This window comes from Gobio gobio (assembly GCF_949357685.1).
Source record: "Gobio gobio genome assembly, chromosome: 25".
Taxonomy (NCBI): domain Eukaryota; kingdom Metazoa; phylum Chordata; class Actinopteri; order Cypriniformes; family Gobionidae; genus Gobio; species Gobio gobio.
Genome location: NC_137121.1, coordinates 40,759,589 through 40,778,311, shown reverse-complemented (window position 1 = coordinate 40,778,311; position 18,723 = coordinate 40,759,589). Strand labels below are relative to the sequence as shown.

At 39.2% G+C, this 18,723-nt stretch overlaps 1 protein-coding gene across 2 annotated transcripts; it reads right to left on the bottom strand.

Annotated features, from left to right (window-relative positions):
- Positions 1-8,100: 8,100 nt before the first annotated feature.
- LOC307121452 (fucolectin-5-like) lies at positions 8,101-18,159 on the bottom strand. 2 transcript variants are annotated; one of them, XM_079809045.1, is made up of 9 exons: positions 18,031-18,159; positions 17,840-17,897; positions 11,138-11,202; positions 10,642-10,921; positions 10,326-10,462; positions 10,215-10,247; positions 8,732-9,014; positions 8,440-8,576; positions 8,101-8,339 (listed from the first exon to the last, which is right to left on the bottom strand). In XM_079809045.1, exons 2-9 carry the CDS (start codon positions 17,848-17,850, stop codon positions 8,335-8,337), a joined length of 951 nt encoding a protein of 316 aa, XP_079665171.1. In that variant the 5' UTR covers positions 17,851-17,897; positions 18,031-18,159; the 3' UTR covers positions 8,101-8,334. The 2 variants fall into 2 exon arrangements, with proteins under 2 accessions (XP_079665171.1, XP_079665172.1); XM_079809046.1 differs by having other exon boundaries at positions 17,840-17,894.
- Positions 18,160-18,723: the final 564 nt, after the last annotated feature.

The following is an 18,723-nucleotide window of genomic DNA, read 5'->3' as shown; positions in this document are numbered from 1 at the left end:
GTGGGGCCACCTCCTTGTGGGCTCACCACCTGCAAGGAGAGGTATATGGGACCAGTGCGATGCAAAATGGGTGGCAGGCATATGCGGACAGAACTTTCGTTGCTTAAGCTAGTTAACCTCTCTGGTGGGGACGAAGATAGGAACTCCTGGATAGGGGTTGGACCCTCTTCTTCACTGAAGTGCCCAGGTGGTGTAGGAATACTCAGAAGTCCTCAGCTCGGCACCATAGTTTTGAGGTTTAGCATGGTGGACAAAAGGGTTGTCTCAATGTGACTTGCAGAGAGGAAAGCCTCCAGCCTTTCTGGATTGGTTAACCCAAGGGCTGACAGCTACTTGCAGGCTAGAAGGACTGCTGCAGTTGTGGAAGCCATGGAGATTTTTTTTTTTTTTTTAATCGGCCTCAAAGAGGTTTTGGCAAACAATCAGATGTCTTAGGCGGGGGACAAATGGGCTGACCCAGGCTGTGTAAGTCAGGATGTGAAACTGCTGATCTCTCCTGGGCGACCGGAGGGTGCGTTTTAATTACAGAGGGATCACACTTCACAGCCTGGTCGGGAAAGCTTATGTGAGAGTCCTGGAAAGGAGAATCCGACCAATTGTCGAAATTCATCCGGAGGTGGAACTATGCTAATTCCGTCCCGGACAGGTGGGGTTGAGCTTTTTACCCTGCCAAGGATCCTAGAAGGGGTGTGGAAGTTTGTTAATCTGGTCTACATGTGTTTTGTGGATCTGGAGAAGGCATACAACCATGTTTCCTGTGGTGTCTTGTGGGGGACACTACAGGAGTTTGGGTTAACGCTTATTTGTGCCATCTGGTCTCTAAATAACCTGAGTGAGAGCTGTGTCTGCATACTTGGCAATAAGTCATGCTTGTTCCCAGTAAGGGCTGAACTTCACCAATGCTGTCCCTTGTCACCAATTCTGTTCATAATATTCATGGACAGGATCTCAAGGTGCAGCTGAGGAGGGATGGGTGTCCACATTGGGGGGCTCAGGGTGAAATCACTGCTATTTGTGGTTGATGTTGTCCTGATTGCCTCGTCAGGTTGTGACCTTCATAGCTTACTTTGGTGGTTTGCTGCCGAGTGTGAAGCAGTGGGGATGAGGGTCAGCACCTCAAAATCTAAGGCCATAATTCTCAGCCTGGGAATAGGTGGATTCTCTCTTCGAGTAGGGGTGATTTGCTTCCCCAAGTAGAGGAGTTCAAGCTCTCAATTTACCAGTTAATCTATGTTCCAACTCTCACTTATGGTCATGAGCTTTGGGTAATGACTGAAAGAACGAGATCACAGACACTAAGATGAAATGAGCATTCATCACAGGGTGTCTGGGCTTTCCCTGAGAGACAGTGTGCCATTAGATATCCACTGTAAATCAGGGCTCCAGACTGCGGCTAAATGGTATCATTTTGTGACCTATTTTGTGTGACTAAAGTTTTGCATTGGTGCCACTACAAAGTTACCCAACTCTTTTTGATTATGCACTGTCATTTGTATTGCGTATGAGAAACATCAAATGGCAAACCAACTGTTTTGTCAGAATTAGTAGAAGGTTATTCCAACAAATGTAAAGTACGACAGAGCTGTTGCTTTATTTGAGTCAAGATGATGGCGATAATAGCTGAAAACATACTATAATCTTTAATGTCAAGTGATATGTTGAAAGAATGATTCTGCAAACGTTAAACACCTTAAGAAAATTAATTTGAAATGATAGTTGTCAAAAGAGAAAGTTCAGTCATATATTTTAATATATTTTTCTTCAACGAAAGGTCTGTGTTCATAACACACGCTTTCCCGTGTGAAGATTAGCATGAATTTATACTGTTTTGTTGACAACATCCAGAGAGGTGTCTTCACCTAAAACAAAACCCAGTCCATCCAACAAACAAAGAAATGTTTGCTGAACAAGATGACTAAGGACCGTCCACACAGAGACGCGTTTAGCTGTATATGTAAGAATTTTGTATTCTGCTGTACCTCTTCTAGCCACAAGTCTTCTTCTCTGTTTTTAGTGTATTTCTGTGGCAGAATTACAACGCCACACACTGGCCTGGCATATACACTGCATCGTTTTGAGTCGGTTTCAGCGGTTTTGTGTGTAAGCAGATATTTCTTGAGACCAGGAAAAAAAAAAGATTGGATAGGGAAAGCCCTGGCTTCGTCTGGATGTGGCCTAAATCTACTGGAGTAATAAAAATGTCATTAGCAAAGCCACGTTTACAAACTTTTACAATTGCCCATGATTAGATTTTCTGTATTCTGTGTACATTATAACCAGTGCTTCTCTTGTATGGTGTACACTCTTTTCTTACCGAATTCAGCTCTTGAATTTACATGGTGTTTTGTGAACACATAATTTTTTTAATTTTATCTGCAGGGTTTTACCAAACGCTGTTTACTTCAAACTTTAATGAATGTGTAGCTTTCAGTGCAATAGTCAGATGTTATTCAGTTGTGATAGTTTTAAGTGTAAGCGTATTGATGCTTCATGTGATCCCACATCATAGATAGCTGGAAAGTTGCACTAAAAGAAATATCGATTTAGTCAAACACTCTCAAGTAGAAAGACTGTCACTTCATTTCTTATGCTATGCCTCTCAGAGAGGAGGCTTCATCTAAAAACATGTACAGTGCAACAAACAAAATGTGACGTCATCTGTAATCTTGATAATATGACTAAATCTAGTGGAGTGAGAAAAAATGTATTTACAAAACAACATGACACAAATGATCACAAGAGGATTTTCTGTATGCACATTAAAAACAGAACTTGTGCTGTACCCACTTAGTGATTCTGGCTTTGTGTAAAAATAATTCCTGTATAAGGACTATGTTTGAATTTTATCTGTGGCTTCAGCAGAGTGAAGAATATCCTAATTCTTAGATGTAATTGCATCACAGTGGTGTGACAGCCCCTAAGAAAATGTACATACATCGTGTGAGAATTTCTAACAGTATGTTGCACCACTTACCAAGTGAAGTCCTTTGCTATTATTATGCACCAGAGCTGTTGCTTTCAGTTGCAAAAAGGCACTTAATTTGTGTAAACAAAAAAAGTGGTAATAGTTTAAAACATCCTTAGCTCATACATCACATTCATTTTGTTCTGTATGTTGAAGTGTTAGTGAGAGTATTTATAAAAGACTTGAAAGCACCACGAAACCATAACACTCATGTTAAACATATTGTATTTTACACGTTGAAGCATATTAACAGTTGGAAATTAGATCCATATGCTTTTCTTTGCTTAGTGAAGCTTTGTCTGGATCACCTGACACAGAGTTTTGTGTTCTGATCACACCAAGATTAGGTTTCAGGAACATTGTATGATTGCACAATGCCTGAAACTTAGAAAACAAGTTCTGTGTGGTTGTTAAAGACCTAAGACATTTGAAATGTAGGTTTGTGAAAAGGAAAAAAGTTCAGTCGTAAATTTAAAATGATTTCTGAAGCGGAAATGATGTGCTCGTCACAAACCAAAGATTTTTTCTACGTATGTGAGGAAACCACTGTTTTAAAGAAATTAAAGAATAAACTAAAGTTTCATTTAAAGATAATAGACAACGTGCCGTGCTTTTGTGACACACAAATATATACATCGCCACCTAGAAATTATAAGGTTCTATTTGCATTCTGAGCTGTTTTGAGATAGAGCTTCAAAGTTTTTGCATTCCAAATAGAAAAATTATATGGGGAACAAGTCTCTTTCATACATGAAAATAATAAATTTATTATAAATGTACATGTAACAATGTTCGTTTGTTGGTGAAAGGAAGAAGGCAGGGTCGGCTGTGGACTGGAACTCGTGGGTATTTTATTCAACTCAAAATAATACAAACTGGTGCCACGCGCTCTTTCTAAGTATCAACACATTCAATAACTGTCAACTGGTCTCTGTAATCAGTATTCCTCTGATCACTCTCTCTCCCAGGCATCCACGAGTCCTCAGTCCGTCTCTCTCCAGTCAATACTGTTTGGGGAGTGGCTTTTATCCGGTCTCTCCACGCCAATCACTGCAATTAGACACAGGTGTTTATCATCATGCACTTCGCTTTGTCTCCTCACTCTCTCTGCCTGTGCAGACCTCGCGAAACCCCGCCCCCCTCGCCACAGTACAATATCAAAATTCTCTTAAATTTGTAAATGGTCATTTTTGTAATAGACCAAATGCAGATAGAACCTTCTAATTCGAAAAAAAAATCACTCTCCACTTGGAAGGCTCTATCTTGCAAAACATTAATTGAAGCTATACTTTTCAAGAAAAACAAACCGTTTACTTATAATTGGTTTTAAAACGTAAAATTAATGTTGCAACGTGTACGAAAGTTAAGTTTAAGGCTTGATTCGGACCCACTTTATATTATACATACATGTTTTTACATTGTACTTACATTTTTTTTAAATACCTGCATGTAATTACATCTGTAAAATACGGGTAATAATATTACTTGTTCGAATATCGATTGTTCGAATATTCCTATTTAATAATTGTTAAATCGATACGTCATCCTCAATAAACCCATCTCCGGCGTGTTGCCTCCGATCTTTCGAATATTCTGATCTATTATGACCTCTGACCTGTAAAGTTGCCAGAATAATAATCATACGCTGCTTGTTAATTGGCCAGAGGAGAACTGGCACCCCGACTGAGCCTGGTTTCTCCCAAGGTTTATTTTTCTCCATTAGGTCATGATGGAGTTTTGGTGTCCTTGCCGCTGTCACCTCTGGCTTGGCTTGGCACAGTTCTTTAATTTAGGCCGTGTGGCGTGTGTCCTCCACCAGTAGCAGACATTTCGGCAGCTCTTTCGATGTAGGCAAGACACAAATTCTTCCAGTCTCTGTAGTTTGCTGCACGACAGGTTCTTTTCAAATCTCGTCGCCAGTTCTGTTATGTTTGTACACGTTCAATACAGTAACTCAGACACTCAGATCGGAGCTTGCTTGAACAAATCTTTTACTGCGCCATTGCAATTACTGCAATCTCCACTAGAGCGCACCAATACAGAGTAATTTTAGATTAATAACTCAATACACAACAGTGCCCATGCTGACCCCTGTCCACCGCCCAAAGCACCAACAGTGGCACATGAGCATCAGAACTGGACCACGGAGCAATGGAAGAAGGTGGCCTGGTCTGATGATCACGTGTTCTTCTACACCACTTGGATGGCCAGGTGCGTGGCTTACCTGGGGAACACATGGCACCAGGTGCACTATGGGAAGAAGGCGTGGCGGTGGAGGCAGTGATGCTTTGGGCAATGTTCTGCCGGGAAACCTTGGGTCCTCCATCTTGTGGATGTGACTTTGACACGTCCCACCTACCTAAGCATTGTTGAGCCCATGTCCAGCCTTTCATGGAAACGGTATTCCCTGGTGGCTGTGGCTCTTTCAGCAGTTAATGCGCCGCCACAAAGCACACATGCTTCAGGAATGGTTTGAGGAGCACAACAACGAGTTTGAGGCGTTGACTTGGCCTCCAAATTCCCCAGATCTCAATCCAATTGAGAATCTGTGGTATGTGCTGAACAAACAAATCCGATCCATGGAGGCCCCGCCTCACAACTTACAGGACTTAAGGAATCTGCTGATAACATCTTGGTGCCAGATACCACAGCACACCTTCAGGGGAGGTGTCCATGCCTCGACGGATCAGGGCTGTTCTTTTTATGATTTGACTGACCAGCTGTATTCAGTCAGTTGATGTTGGAGGTGATTGAAGGGTATATGGAAGGAGCAGAGATGAAGATGATTCCTTACTCCTGCTTCCTTCCCAGATTGATGTGTTGATTTATATTGAGTTGTTTCTGAATTATCAAGCTCAGAATTTTGTAATGCACTTAATAGAAAGAGAATTAAATGTGGTTAACCCTCTCGAGTTGGGCGGTCGCGCCAGCGTGATCGGCTTGCTTTTTTTCTTATCAGTGCCAGACTCAAATAACTTGTGTTTTTTATCATTCAGGCAAGTGTTATACATCATTATAATCTATTAAGTTTAAATTTTTTTGTGTACAGTCATAATTGTTTAGCTTTTTACAAAATAAAGAAAACAAACATGATGCAGCCTCTCTCTCAAAGACGTTCATTCAGATAGTCTTCAGAAAATGACCTCTAGCTTAGTGAATACTTGTCTCACAAACATATGACATATGTCTAAAGAAACACTGATATGTCAGGTTTTAAATAATGTAAACCAAATCGAAAACAAATATTCAGTGTTTATGTAATCTTTTGGAAAAGAGATAGATGTCGGTCACCCGTAAGCCACTTCATTATCCGGTAATGCGACCATGCCCGGAGCACGCGCTCTTTCAGATTCAAATACTGACAATCCAGAGTCGACGCCCACACATCAACTCATACAAACACATCAAGTGAAGCGCTGTAACGTTACTTCAGATACATCGTTTTGAGACGCGTTGAGGAATAATTCACCTGATAAAAAGCTGTTCATTTCTAACAGTAACGGATTCCGCCGCTGATTGTAAGGTAGGTAAGTTTATTCTGTTAGCATCTGAGAATATTAAATGCGTGTCATACACGCAAGACTGTTTAGACAAGATTTATTTGGCTTGTTTTGGACAGATTATAACGTATTCATTGTAAAAGAGCCTAGTGTCACATCAATAAAGCTTTTATTCGCAAATGTCTGCTCAGATGCTATAAATATAGTACCAGTCAAACATATTTTGCTTCATACTGATGTTTAAGAGGTTAAATATTATAGCCTAATGGTATTTTTTTATTTAATATCAAAGGTTGTCAGAAATGATTCAATATATTATTGATATATTATTGCTTTCTTTACAGGGAATTTCGTTTTGAATAAGTTGTATCTTCATTTGAATTATTTATTATAAAAAATGTTTAGCATGAGACTTTTAAAAACATAAAAAAAGTGCAAAAATGTCGAAAAAATGCTGCTCTTAGTCATTTTTGTCTTTTTTTAGTCTAAATATATAAACATTCTTAAATCAAGATGCATTTACTAGATAAGTACAATTTTCAACTAAATAAGAAGAGCATTTTTTTCAGTGTAGTCAAATATTTTGGTCGTTTAAAATATAATAGGCCTTTGTTGACTACATTCTAAATAAATGATTCTGGAGTTTTGTTTTGTAGAAAGTAATTTTTTGTTTTGTAGAAAGTGAATTTCTTTCTTTACAGTGAGTTTAGTTTTGTATAAATTGTTTCTTAATTTAAATGATTTATTATAAGTTTTTTTAGCATGAGACTACTTTTAAAAACATATAAGAATAGTACAAAAATGTCGAAAAAATGCTCTTCTTAGTAATTTTTGTCTTTTTTTAGTCTAAATATTTAAACATTCTTAAATCAAGATGCATTTACTAGATAAGTACAATTTTCAACTAAATAAGAAGAGCATTTTTTGTCCTGTTGCTCTCTGTCACACAGGCCTACCTGAAGCTCATTCATTATGCAGCTCATTATGTGGGCTATTGTGTTCTTTTGTCCTCTCAGGTGATATCCATCATTATTCATTAGATATCACGCCTCCTCGCATACTGACTTTGTGAAGAAAAAGTGTCTTACAAATGTTAAATCAGTGTATTGTTTTATGTGAACAGAAGGCTCAATGATTCTCACACACAGTAAGCTCAATGATTCTCACATCAGTTTAAAGCAAAAACTCTAGGCAATTACACCCATTAGTCAAAAGTCTTGTGGACACATATCTATTGTGTTTTGAGGCCTTAATTTATTTTTATTTTTTTTCTCAAAAATCATGCATAAACATTTTTCTCTCAAAAATACAAGCATATACATACATACATACAGACATATATTTTCCTATTTTCATTATTATTCTTTTTGATAATTCTGTTATGGTTATTATTATTTTGTGCCCTTTTTACTCATATCATCAGAAAATTAAAAGTTAATATTGGTTAAATGGTGGTTGTTGGACATCCTCATCCTCTCCTTGGTTTCTTTTTCTTTCTCTTTTTTTTGTAAAATTGTATTCTTCTTTACTTTGTTACCAGGTCCTCAGCCCTAGATGGGTAGCTGTTCCTCGACCTCATTGTAAATATCCAAATTAGCCTTTTTTTCATCCAGAAACACACACAATACAACATGCAATGCTGTAGTAATTTATTCATGTAGAAAGCCAAGATAAACAAAAATGGGTGCATTTTATAAAGTATTTCAAACCTTTACTGAATGTGCACTGAAACGTATCTTTTATCTTAAGGATAAGAGGTGGATAGGTAAAATGAAAACAATGAAAAAAGTGCAATATTGGTATTGCTCTGAAAACATTAGTTTGCTATTTTGCTTGTAGGATCAGTGGTGTAACATCCTCTCATTCCACTTAATCTGGCAATGAAAACAGAACAAACTATCATTAAGGCAACGTGCACATAGTATAAATAGTGCAAATATCTACACACCATGTCTCTCTCTTTTAATCGCTCACCTGCAAACACCTCAACCTCACACAGTGTGAGATATTCTCTGCGCCCAGTTATAAAAAGGTTGACATATCGGCCCTTAATAGGCTTAAACTTAAATGTTTTTCTCTCTCCAAGTGGGATGGATTGAACAGTTGCAGCCCTGTGAAGAGAAATTGAGAGGTGTGTATCAAAACAGCAAGAAGCATTTAAAATATACTTCTGTCAGAGGCAAGTTTATATTAAAAAGATTTATTCAAAGTAATTTCATCTTGTTTACTCATCTTCTAACCATTATTAGAGAGAGACAATGCTTACAGCTCATTATTGTTGCCATTATTTTCCAGGCTGTTGCCGATACGGATCTGAGCACCATTTATCCTCGATGCGTAACCATCTCCACGATTAGTGATGCTAACTCTGGTTACCGCGTAGACTTCCAGCAAATCAACTCTCCACCAGGGGTCTCTGTCTGGTTTAGTCGCACTGCATGACAAGCCATGTTTGAAATTTGAATTCCTTTTGCCATCGACAGCATTTTGAGCTTCTGATCGAGGGTATGTGGACGACTGGACAGCTCTGGCTCCAAGAGCAAGATTCCCTGTTTAACATAAAATAATAAACAATAACCTTTTTTCAGGCCCAGATAACAGGATCCTGATGTGCACATCAGCTCTCAGAGGTACTGACTGATATGTTTAACATCTCACTCTCTAAAGTAGTTGTACCGTCATGCTTCAAATCTGCTACCATCATGCCTGTGCCTAAGACTACTACAGTGTCATGCTTGAATGACTATCGCCCAATAGCATTCACCCCGATAGTGATGAAGTGCTTTGAATGGCTGGTCATGACTCAAATCAATGAGAAAATTGATACCAGCATTGACCAGAATCAGTACGCATACAGAAAGAACAGGTCTGCTGCAGATGCTGTCTCATCAGTCGTACATCTGGCCCTTACCCACAGCAAAGACACATATGTAAGACTGCTTTTTATGGATTTTAGTTCTGCTTTTACTACAACAATTCTGCAGACACTGATAGATAAACTGGGGACTCTTGGACTGAGTAATTCATTGTGCAACTAGGTACTGGAATTTTTAACCAATAGAAAACAGTCCGTAAAGATCCATGATGTAATTTCTTCCACCATTGTTCTCAACACCGGCTCGCCGCAGGGATGTGTCCTGGGCCCGATGCTGTACACACTTCTGACATCTGATTGCTCTGTCAGACATCCGAGTAACCATATTGTCAAGTTAGTAGATGATACTGTTGTGGTGGGACTCATTTCTCAGATTAACGAGTTAGTTTACAGACTAGAGGTGGAACAAATGGCCTGGTGCAGGGAAAACAATATCTGCATATATGTGGAAAAAAATAAAGAAATGATTATGAACTTCAGAAAGACCAACAGGAACCACCCCTTCCTCCCTGCCTTTTTATAGGTGTGTGTTGGAGAGCATTCTCACCTTGTGTGTTACAGTGTGGTATGGGAACTGCTCTGTTACAGATAGGAAGGCTCTGCAACGTGTGGTTAGAGAAAATTATTGAAAGCAGACTCCCGGTAATCAGTGATGCATACATCAACAGATGCAGGACTAGGGCTGCCAGCATTATGAAAGACATCTCCCACCCTGCCTTATTTAGTTATTTATTTGTGAGTGGGTTTTAACCGGACCTAAGTACCTCATTTCATTCCAGCTCATGTACTATGTTTTTGGAATGACTGGAATAAAAATCCTTAATCCTTAATATTTGTGTTACTGACAACATTCAAATAAATGAAGAACACTTACTTGGAGCACAAATGTACAATGGTGTGTACTTATCTGTTAATAAAATAATAACAGTTAGACACAAAATAATAAGTAGATAAACAAAACAAAAAAAGTCTCTCTGTCCCTTACCTCCAAACACCTCAACCTCACACAGTGAGAGATATTCATAACGCCCAGGTACCAAAATGTTGACATATCGGCCATTAATAGGCTTAAACTCAAATGTTTTTGTGTCTCCAAGTGGGATGGACTCAACAGTTGCAGCTCTATGAAGACACACAGTAACAGAGAAATAGAGATGGGAGTATCAAAACGGCAAGAAGCATTTTAAATATACTTCTGTCAAAGGCAAATTTGTATTAAAAAGATTTATTCAAAGTAATTGTATCTTATATACTCATTTTCTAAACATTTGTGTAAGTATTTAGAGAGAGACAATGCTTACAGCTCATTATTGTTGCCATTATTTTCCAGGCTGTTGCCGATACGGATCTGAGCACCATTTATCCTCGATGCGTAACCATCTCCACGATTAGTGATGCTAACTCTGGTTACCGCGTAGACTTCCAGCAAATCAACTCTCCACCAGGGGTCCATGTCTTCATTAGTTTGACCGCATGACTCTCCACTGAACTTTGAATTCCTGTTGCCATCTACAGCATTTTGAGCTCTTGCTTGAGAGTAGGTGGACGACTGGACAGCTTTGGCTCCAAGAGCAAGATTCCCTGTTTAACATAAAATAATAAACAATAACCTTTTTTAACTTTAATGCGCATAAACAAATTCTTCCAATCACAGAGTCTCCATACATAAATAAATCACAAGTTTTCAATGACCATATTTCAGCTTATTATTTCAATAAATTAATCAGATTGATATGTAATGATACAAAATGGTTACAGATTTTAAAAATTTTTTAACACGTATTTGTGTAAACTTACCTTTGGATTCAGCGACGCACAGCCCAGTAAAAAGTGTTAGCAACAAAATCACACGTACGGCCATCCTGATACAAGACATAACAACACATCACCTCATCTCAGCATATGAAGGAATCATTTTACATTTCTCATTTAAACAAATAAACATATAATATTGCTAATATAATGATAAAATAGTAGAAGAACCCCATGATTTAGTGTAATGTGACTAACCTGCCTCCGTTCTTTGGATTTTAAATGCCTTGGCTGAGTTTGCTCTAGTTTTACTTATATAAAAAGCTTATATAACTTACTTATATAACTTATATTAATTCAAAAATAGCTTAAAATGTTTTTATTTTATATAGAAATAAATGTTTGTTAGAGGTGAATATTGTTTACAAAAGAGCATGTTTGTGAGGGGTATATAGCTATCAAAGCTTGCTAATTATCATCAAGTGAAATAGGCAGTTTAAAAAATACTTTTTTGTAGGTATTGGGCTGTTGCCGAATTGTAATGACACGCCCTTCAGCGAAAACTCAAGATCTTCACAATTTAACGTCGCAAAGGCCTTTAGATTAGATTGATCTGATTAAATCTTTAGTAGTTGGTTAAAGTACAATCTCTGGAAATGGCCCTTTTCTGTAGGTATTGGGCTTTTACTAGGGGTGTAACGGTACACGTATTCGTATTGAACCGTTTCGGTACAGGGCTCTCGGTTCGGTGCGCGCGTGTACCGAACGGTTATGAATGCAATATATGAATACAATCCGCTTGTTTAAAGCGCGGAACACACTTCAGTCCTAGTTCCCACACGAACATATTGAGTATTCAGTCCATTTTATCACAAAATTCAAACGATAAATGCCGTTTTAACGCTCTTTAATGTGACATGACTGATAGACGCATATTAGTTAAATTTCAAGCGGCAGCGTGCGGCGCGCGAGTGAACGCGATCAGGAAGAGATGATTGCGTTCACTGGCGCGCCGCGCGCTGCCGCTTGAGAAGGAATAAATATAAATGAATATATTAAGGTATGTTGAGGATACATTACAACTTACTGAAACGTATCATGTTGTGTAATCACTCCATCAGTGTTTCAACCGCGGAAAGACAATAAAACATTTTGTAAACAAGGTCGTGTAGAATCACGTTTACCTCAGAAGTCATTCAGTGTCCACAACTGTTAGTTTACTAGAGAGATTAACTCTTTCACTAAATACATGCACTATATTAGCCTATATATTCATTATATTAGCCTATATATATTCATTATATACTACTTAGCCTGTTAGTGATGTCTTGTTTATTTAATGTATGTTTAAATAAATCTGTCATGAAAATTACAGCCACTAAATGATTATATTTCAACAACAAATTGGAGAAAAAAATAATAATTAGATTTAGAAGTTAATGCAAAAACTGCCTTATGTTAAGCTTATGAGTGCTGATTTTTATATCTAAAAATAAATAGCAACTTAATTTAGGCTAATAGTTTGGGCTCTGTTGTTAATCTTTAATAGCAATATGTAAGTAAGGGCTCCCTATATAGTTTACAGCATTATCTTTAAGAAACTTTTAGTTATAACTGAATTAATTTAAGGACTGACAAACATTTTTTTCATTAAACCACTGTTGAATAAAAATGAATAAAAAGCAATTTTGTAAAACTGCTGTACCGAATCCGTACCGAACCGTGACTTCAAAACCGAGGTACGTACCGAACCGTCAGTTTTGTGTACCGTTACACCCCTAGCTTTAACATGTGTGTACCGAATAACATACTCGTACGTAAAATGTAGCGCGAACTGCGCTTAATTGACATTTTTGTAGGTGGCGCTATCGAGCCATTTTGCCACACCTAATTCTGAAACCCATATCATACCGCCGAAATAGGCGGGGCTACTGGCTATAAAAATGGCCTATTTTCGCCATAGAAACCAGGTTAATTCAACTGAAGCAACAGCACCCGTGCGTGAAGTTTAAAGGTCCCATGGCATGAAATTTTCATTTTATGAGGTTTTTCAACATTAATATGAGTTCCCCTAGCCTGAATATTGTCCCCAAGTGGATAGAAATGTTGATCGGTGTAAAACCGAGTTGTGGCTGTCTTTCTCTGCCTTTGAGAAAATGACAGGCCAGACTAGACAATCCTGAAGTCTCCTGGTTTGACGTCCAAGCAGGAACGGTTTCCTCCCTTTCCTCCGCCCAGAGAATCTGGCACGCCCATGCAAACGCTCGTCGAGAGATCATTGCATCATTGCTTGTGAACGAGTGAACACTGGCAGTTTCTCAGTGTTTGGATGTACAAATTAAAACAGAAGTCTTTTTTCAGTTCCTTCTGATCTGTGATCAGTGATTTCTGATGTGTAGCTAATTATTTATTATTCGTGCACACAATGCGGCTTCTCTCTCTCCAGACAGAACGGTGTTTTCGTGTTTTATATCTTGTGAGTCAGTGTTTTTGTACGTCCTCGTCGCGTCTATCGGTTCTAAAATGTGCATACAGTCATGAGTTTCTGCTCAACATCAGCAGAGATAAACCTCACACACGCCGAAGCTCGGCCTTCAACATCCCCGACCCCCAGTACTGCATCTGGCCCACAGCGGAGGCACCAAACGCGGCGTGAGATTAAGCAGAAGGGGGGTAAGGGTGAGCATATCCGGGCTAGCCAGCCTAGCCCCACAATAAACTGGATTACATCCGATTACTGCTGTTGTGTCTTTGTTTGCGCTGTGTACTCAACGCGCGTCACTGACGCTTTTATTTTATTTTTAAAATAATGCTATTATCAACACTTACTTTTAACTCGTTCATCTCGACAGCTGTAATGGTACTTTGCATGTGTTACAAAGTTGGTAGAATAATGATGAAGAGACGGACTCGGTGTGACTGGGACTCGTGTTTATTCAGAACTCTCAGATACAAACACAATAAACTCGCGCTGACTGACAGCGCTCTCATAACTCAGTAGTTACTATAAATAACTTTGTTAGCAATCGCTGAGCTCAGTCTCTGATACATTAGTGATGTCCGGTTCGCGAACGATCTTTCTTTTGAACCAGTTCTTTTTAGTGAACCGAATCAGATCACCAAATCGGACTGAATCGTTCTAAACGGTTCGCGTCACCAGTCAGCGCTGATCCATAATTTACTAAAGTTACTAACTTTCTGACATGAGTGACAGTCCCTCCGACTAGAAATAGACTAATAACCTAAAGTATATGCTATAACTAAAACAGTTCAGACATGCTGAGAACTGATGTGAAGTGAACTCAGGTCCATCCGTCTCCCTGGCAGACTCGTGCCTGCTCGTGCCTCGTTAAACCACGCCCCCTCCGCTCATTTAAAATGCAAAGATGTCAGCCAATCACAACAGTGGGTGTTTTTACTGAAGTCTCACAGCAGACACGCCTCTTGAAGCAGGGCATTCAAGCCACAGGGCAAACAGCAGGATAGAAAAAATGCCTTTTATTTCTAAATTATGACATTTTATGATGTAAAAGTCATACTAACAATATAAGTACAGCTCAGGAAACATTATAAAATAATAGAAAAATGCCATGCCATGGGACCTTTAATAGCACAGCTGTCTACGCAATACTCATTCCCATTATTCTCAAGGAACCAAGGTTACTGATGCCTATGGGGCATTGAAGGCCCATAGAGGCGTATGCTAACGAGATATCATCTACTATCCATCGTGATAATCTCTGCTTCGTGATCGGAATTCCTTTGGTGCGGCCACCGAAGCATACAAAAAGCTGCTCTGACTGTCTGGAATGAGCAGAGCGCTCCACATAAACTCTGAGAGCCCTGATAGGGCAGAGTAGGTTTAAGTCTCTGTCATCTTCCGATCAGGGAAGGGCAAGCAGTGAAATGACTTGAGCTCTGAACAGGGTTGAGAGCACCTTGGGCAAATAGCCATGTCTTGGTTTGAGGACGACCTTGGAGTCGTTAGACCCAAACTCCACTTACGAAAATGAACCATGGTTTTACTACTAATAAAAACAAAAATGGTAACCACAAATTAACCATGGCTTTACTACTCTAACTATAGTTTAACCATGGTATTTGTGGTAAAACTGTGGTTATAGAAATGGTAATCAATTGGCAAAAAAACCATGGTTACTACACTTTTACTATAATAAAACCAGAGAGTGGTCTTAATTCAAATTCTTAATTCTGAAGTGGCTCGAATGGAAGTCTAGCCTGGCTCCACCCTCCTACGTACTTCGGCTCAATTTTCATTTTGCTTCAGTACTCCGTCTGGGACTGCTGTATAATCTGAGGTTTTCTCCGAACAAATTTTTACCGGTCCAATCAGCGAACAGAGGTAGTGACTGAGAACGATGATGTTGATGTTGTGCGTTTCATCACACTCAAAAAATAAAAGGAAGAAAAGCACGCAAACATTTGAATTGGGCTGTTATTTACGGCAGCATACTGTATATTCTTATCATACCAAGCATATGATATTTTATTTACAGTATGTCATGGCCCATGTGAGCAGCGCGTTCCCGAACACAAAACTCTCCCCTCAACCGTGAATAAATCACCATCCGAATGCACAAGGTTTTATCACTGAGGTGGCGTGCACAATCTGAGTTATTTTTACAGATTTCTATGTGAGAAATAAAGGCGAACGGCGCATGACATACGTCACGACCAAACGTTAGCGATTGGTTATGGCAGATCCAGAGTGGCTCTGGGCAGATCCAATAGTTTTAAACTTCAACAGAGTTCCCGCCTTCAAGGAAGTAAACACTTGTCAATGGAGAGTGGCCAGACTCTGTACAAATTAAATGTACGAGAGTCTGGTAGGACCAGGCTAATGGAAGGCTGCTAAGGCTGACAAATATACTTTGAGTGTGGAGAGGGTGCAACCCGCGTCCAGTAGCTCTTGTAAAAATGAAAGCACCAGTGGTACTTCACATGAATATGGGTCTTGGTTTCTAGTCGAGCACCAGCTGGTGAACACGGACCATTTAATATAGAGGCATAGCTTAAATAGCATAGAGGCATCTCGTGGACAGGGCTCAAGCCTCTGTGATAGTATTTAGGACTCTTTCTGGGAGGTCCCTGGGTACCCATTGAGGGTCCATGCATGGAGGGCCCACAAGTCGAGATGAGGGTACTAGACTGTCCTGTTCACCTGAGAAGGTCCTTCCTCAGGCATTTCAGCCACGGAGCTGCTCCGAGCAGCTGCATCAACTCGGGAAACCATATTTGGATTAGCCATAGAGGGGTTATTAGGAGGACTGCATGCTTGCTCTCCGATCCGTTCGATGGTCTGTGGGAGCATTGAAACCGGGGGAAATGTGTAAATGGGAAAGGAATGGGCCATTCGTGGGCCAGCACATCCCTGTTCTTTGAAAAGAATATTGGGCAGCGAGAGTTGTCTTCTGAGGCAAAGAGGTCTACCTCTGCCCGCATTTCTATGGTGACCTGAATCAGAACTGGAGCGTTTTGGCAGGAAGTATTGCACGGCCGGCGACGACTTCTGTACTTCGATGAAGCATTCGGAGAAGCTGCTCACCGCGGGGCCGAAGAGACCAGAGGTAGAAATGGGGGAGTCGAGGAAGGCAGGAGGAAGGCAGTCTTGTACTTGTACAGTCTTGTTCCTTGCTCTCCGTCAAGTTAAGCCACAAGTGGCACTCGAGAACTACCAGGCTGGCCATATTTCTCTTAATAGCCTGGGCAGTGGTCTTTGTGGCATGCAGGGCCAGATCAGTGGCGCTGCGGAGGTCGCGGAAGGCTGCCAGGTCCGGTCCAGGCTCATCCATAGAGCGGAGGAGGTTTGCCTGGAACACCTGGAGGACCGCCATTTGTTTTTATTGCGACTATTATTTATTGCGTGTTACGACCCTTCTTTAGCTATTACATGTCTAGAAAATAAGGGGAACATTAGGCCAGTCGTAACCATTGTCACCACTGAACACTGAAAATGATTAAGTGACGTAGGAGATAAGTGCGAGGCAAGTACAAATTAACTTGTGTTTATTTATAGACAGGCAATAATAACTTATTTACATGAAAAACAAAGAAAAATATTTACAAGGGAGAAAGAAAGAAAGACAATAGCAATAACAAAACACACCAGCAAATTTACAATATTTATGAACTGCGGAGAACAAAGAGAACAGGATCGTGCCAAATAAAAAAAGAAATGAATAAATCAAAAACAAATATTTCTAACCCATTTACAACTAAACCTAGCTAATACAAATATATACTGAGATGTACAGTAACTAACATTCTACAATTTTCTTTAACCTGAGGACAATTTATTTAGATTTTTGTGACCTCACAAACTGTGCATGCATTAAATATGTAGATTCCTACGTTTAATTTTATTTACACAGACAACTATCTCCTAGCAGAGATTCTGTTATAACCCCTAGTGAATTTTGGCCATTTCCTATAGCTGAGCATTCAGTCCATCCAAAAGACTAAACAATTGCCACGTAATGAAACTCATTGTGCAATGAGTAACTGTGATGTTTTTAATGTAACTGAATCTAGCTGCTCTTAATCATCAACAAACTTACTTGGTTTATTTTGTTTTTGCAAAGTATGAATTGTGGGTGGCTTAGAGTTTTGTGTCAAGTTGCAAATTCATTAAAAAAAAACTGTTTAAAAACGGTATTACATTTCTTTCATTACAATTATAATTTCACCCTGTTGTAGAGAGTGCATAAACATTCATCTCTCACTCACCTGGAATTCATCAATGTATCAGCCTCACAGAAGACCTTCACAGTTCTGCAGATATCTGCTTTTAAACAAAACAATGTTTTTATATAATAAATACATTTAATTCATAATATTTTTGTAAACAATTGCTATATGTATTTATCCAATATATTATTCATATGAGGAATATTATGCCTTGACAAAACACTTCAAACCTGTAACATTAAATGTAGGTAGACGAAGCAGTCATCAGCAAACAAGCTTCAACTCCTGTGATGTGTGGCAGCAGCAGCGCAAGATTCAGCCAGATGATCAGGCAGACAGTGCAGTACCATAACTTTCTCAAATGTATTAAGGAAGAAGGGTCATATTTATACACAAGATAAAGCAGAATCATCCTGATGTCCAGTCCATCCAATCATAGGACTAAAAGATCAACCCCTACCATATATAGGCAAGGCAAGGCAAGTTTATTTGTGTAGCACATTTCATAGACAATGGCAATTCAAAGTGCTTTACATAAGAAATAAGAATATCATGTGTAAGAATTAAAAATAAAAACAAGGATAGTTCAAACAGTTGTAAAGAGAATTTAAAAGATACAAATAAAATGGTGACAGATGCATAAGAAATATAAATATACAGTTGTAAAGAGAACTAAAAAGAATAAAATGATGAATAAAGGAAACTAAAGCAGTTAATAAAATAATAAAAAGATGATGCATAGATAAGATAATGTGCAATCAGTCGGACATATAGTGGCACAGTGCTCATTCAGTAAATGCACAGCTGAACAGATGTGTTTTGAGTCTGGATTTGAAAGTGGCTACTGTTGGAGCACATCTGATCTGGTCAGGAAGCTGGTTCAGCTACGGCTGGCATAATAGCTAAACGTAGACTCTCCTTGC

Bases quoted from the DNA above. Each gene is read 5' to 3' on its own strand.
- LOC307121452 (XM_079809045.1), bottom strand. The intron at 10,922-11,137 runs GTAAGTTTACAC...TATGTTAAACAG, and splicing joins GTGCGTCGCTGAATCCAAAG to GGAATCTTGCTCTTGGAGCC. The intron at 10,463-10,641 runs GTAAGCATTGTC...GTGTCTTCATAG, and splicing joins AATGGCAACAATAATGAGCT to AGCTGCAACTGTTGAGTCCA.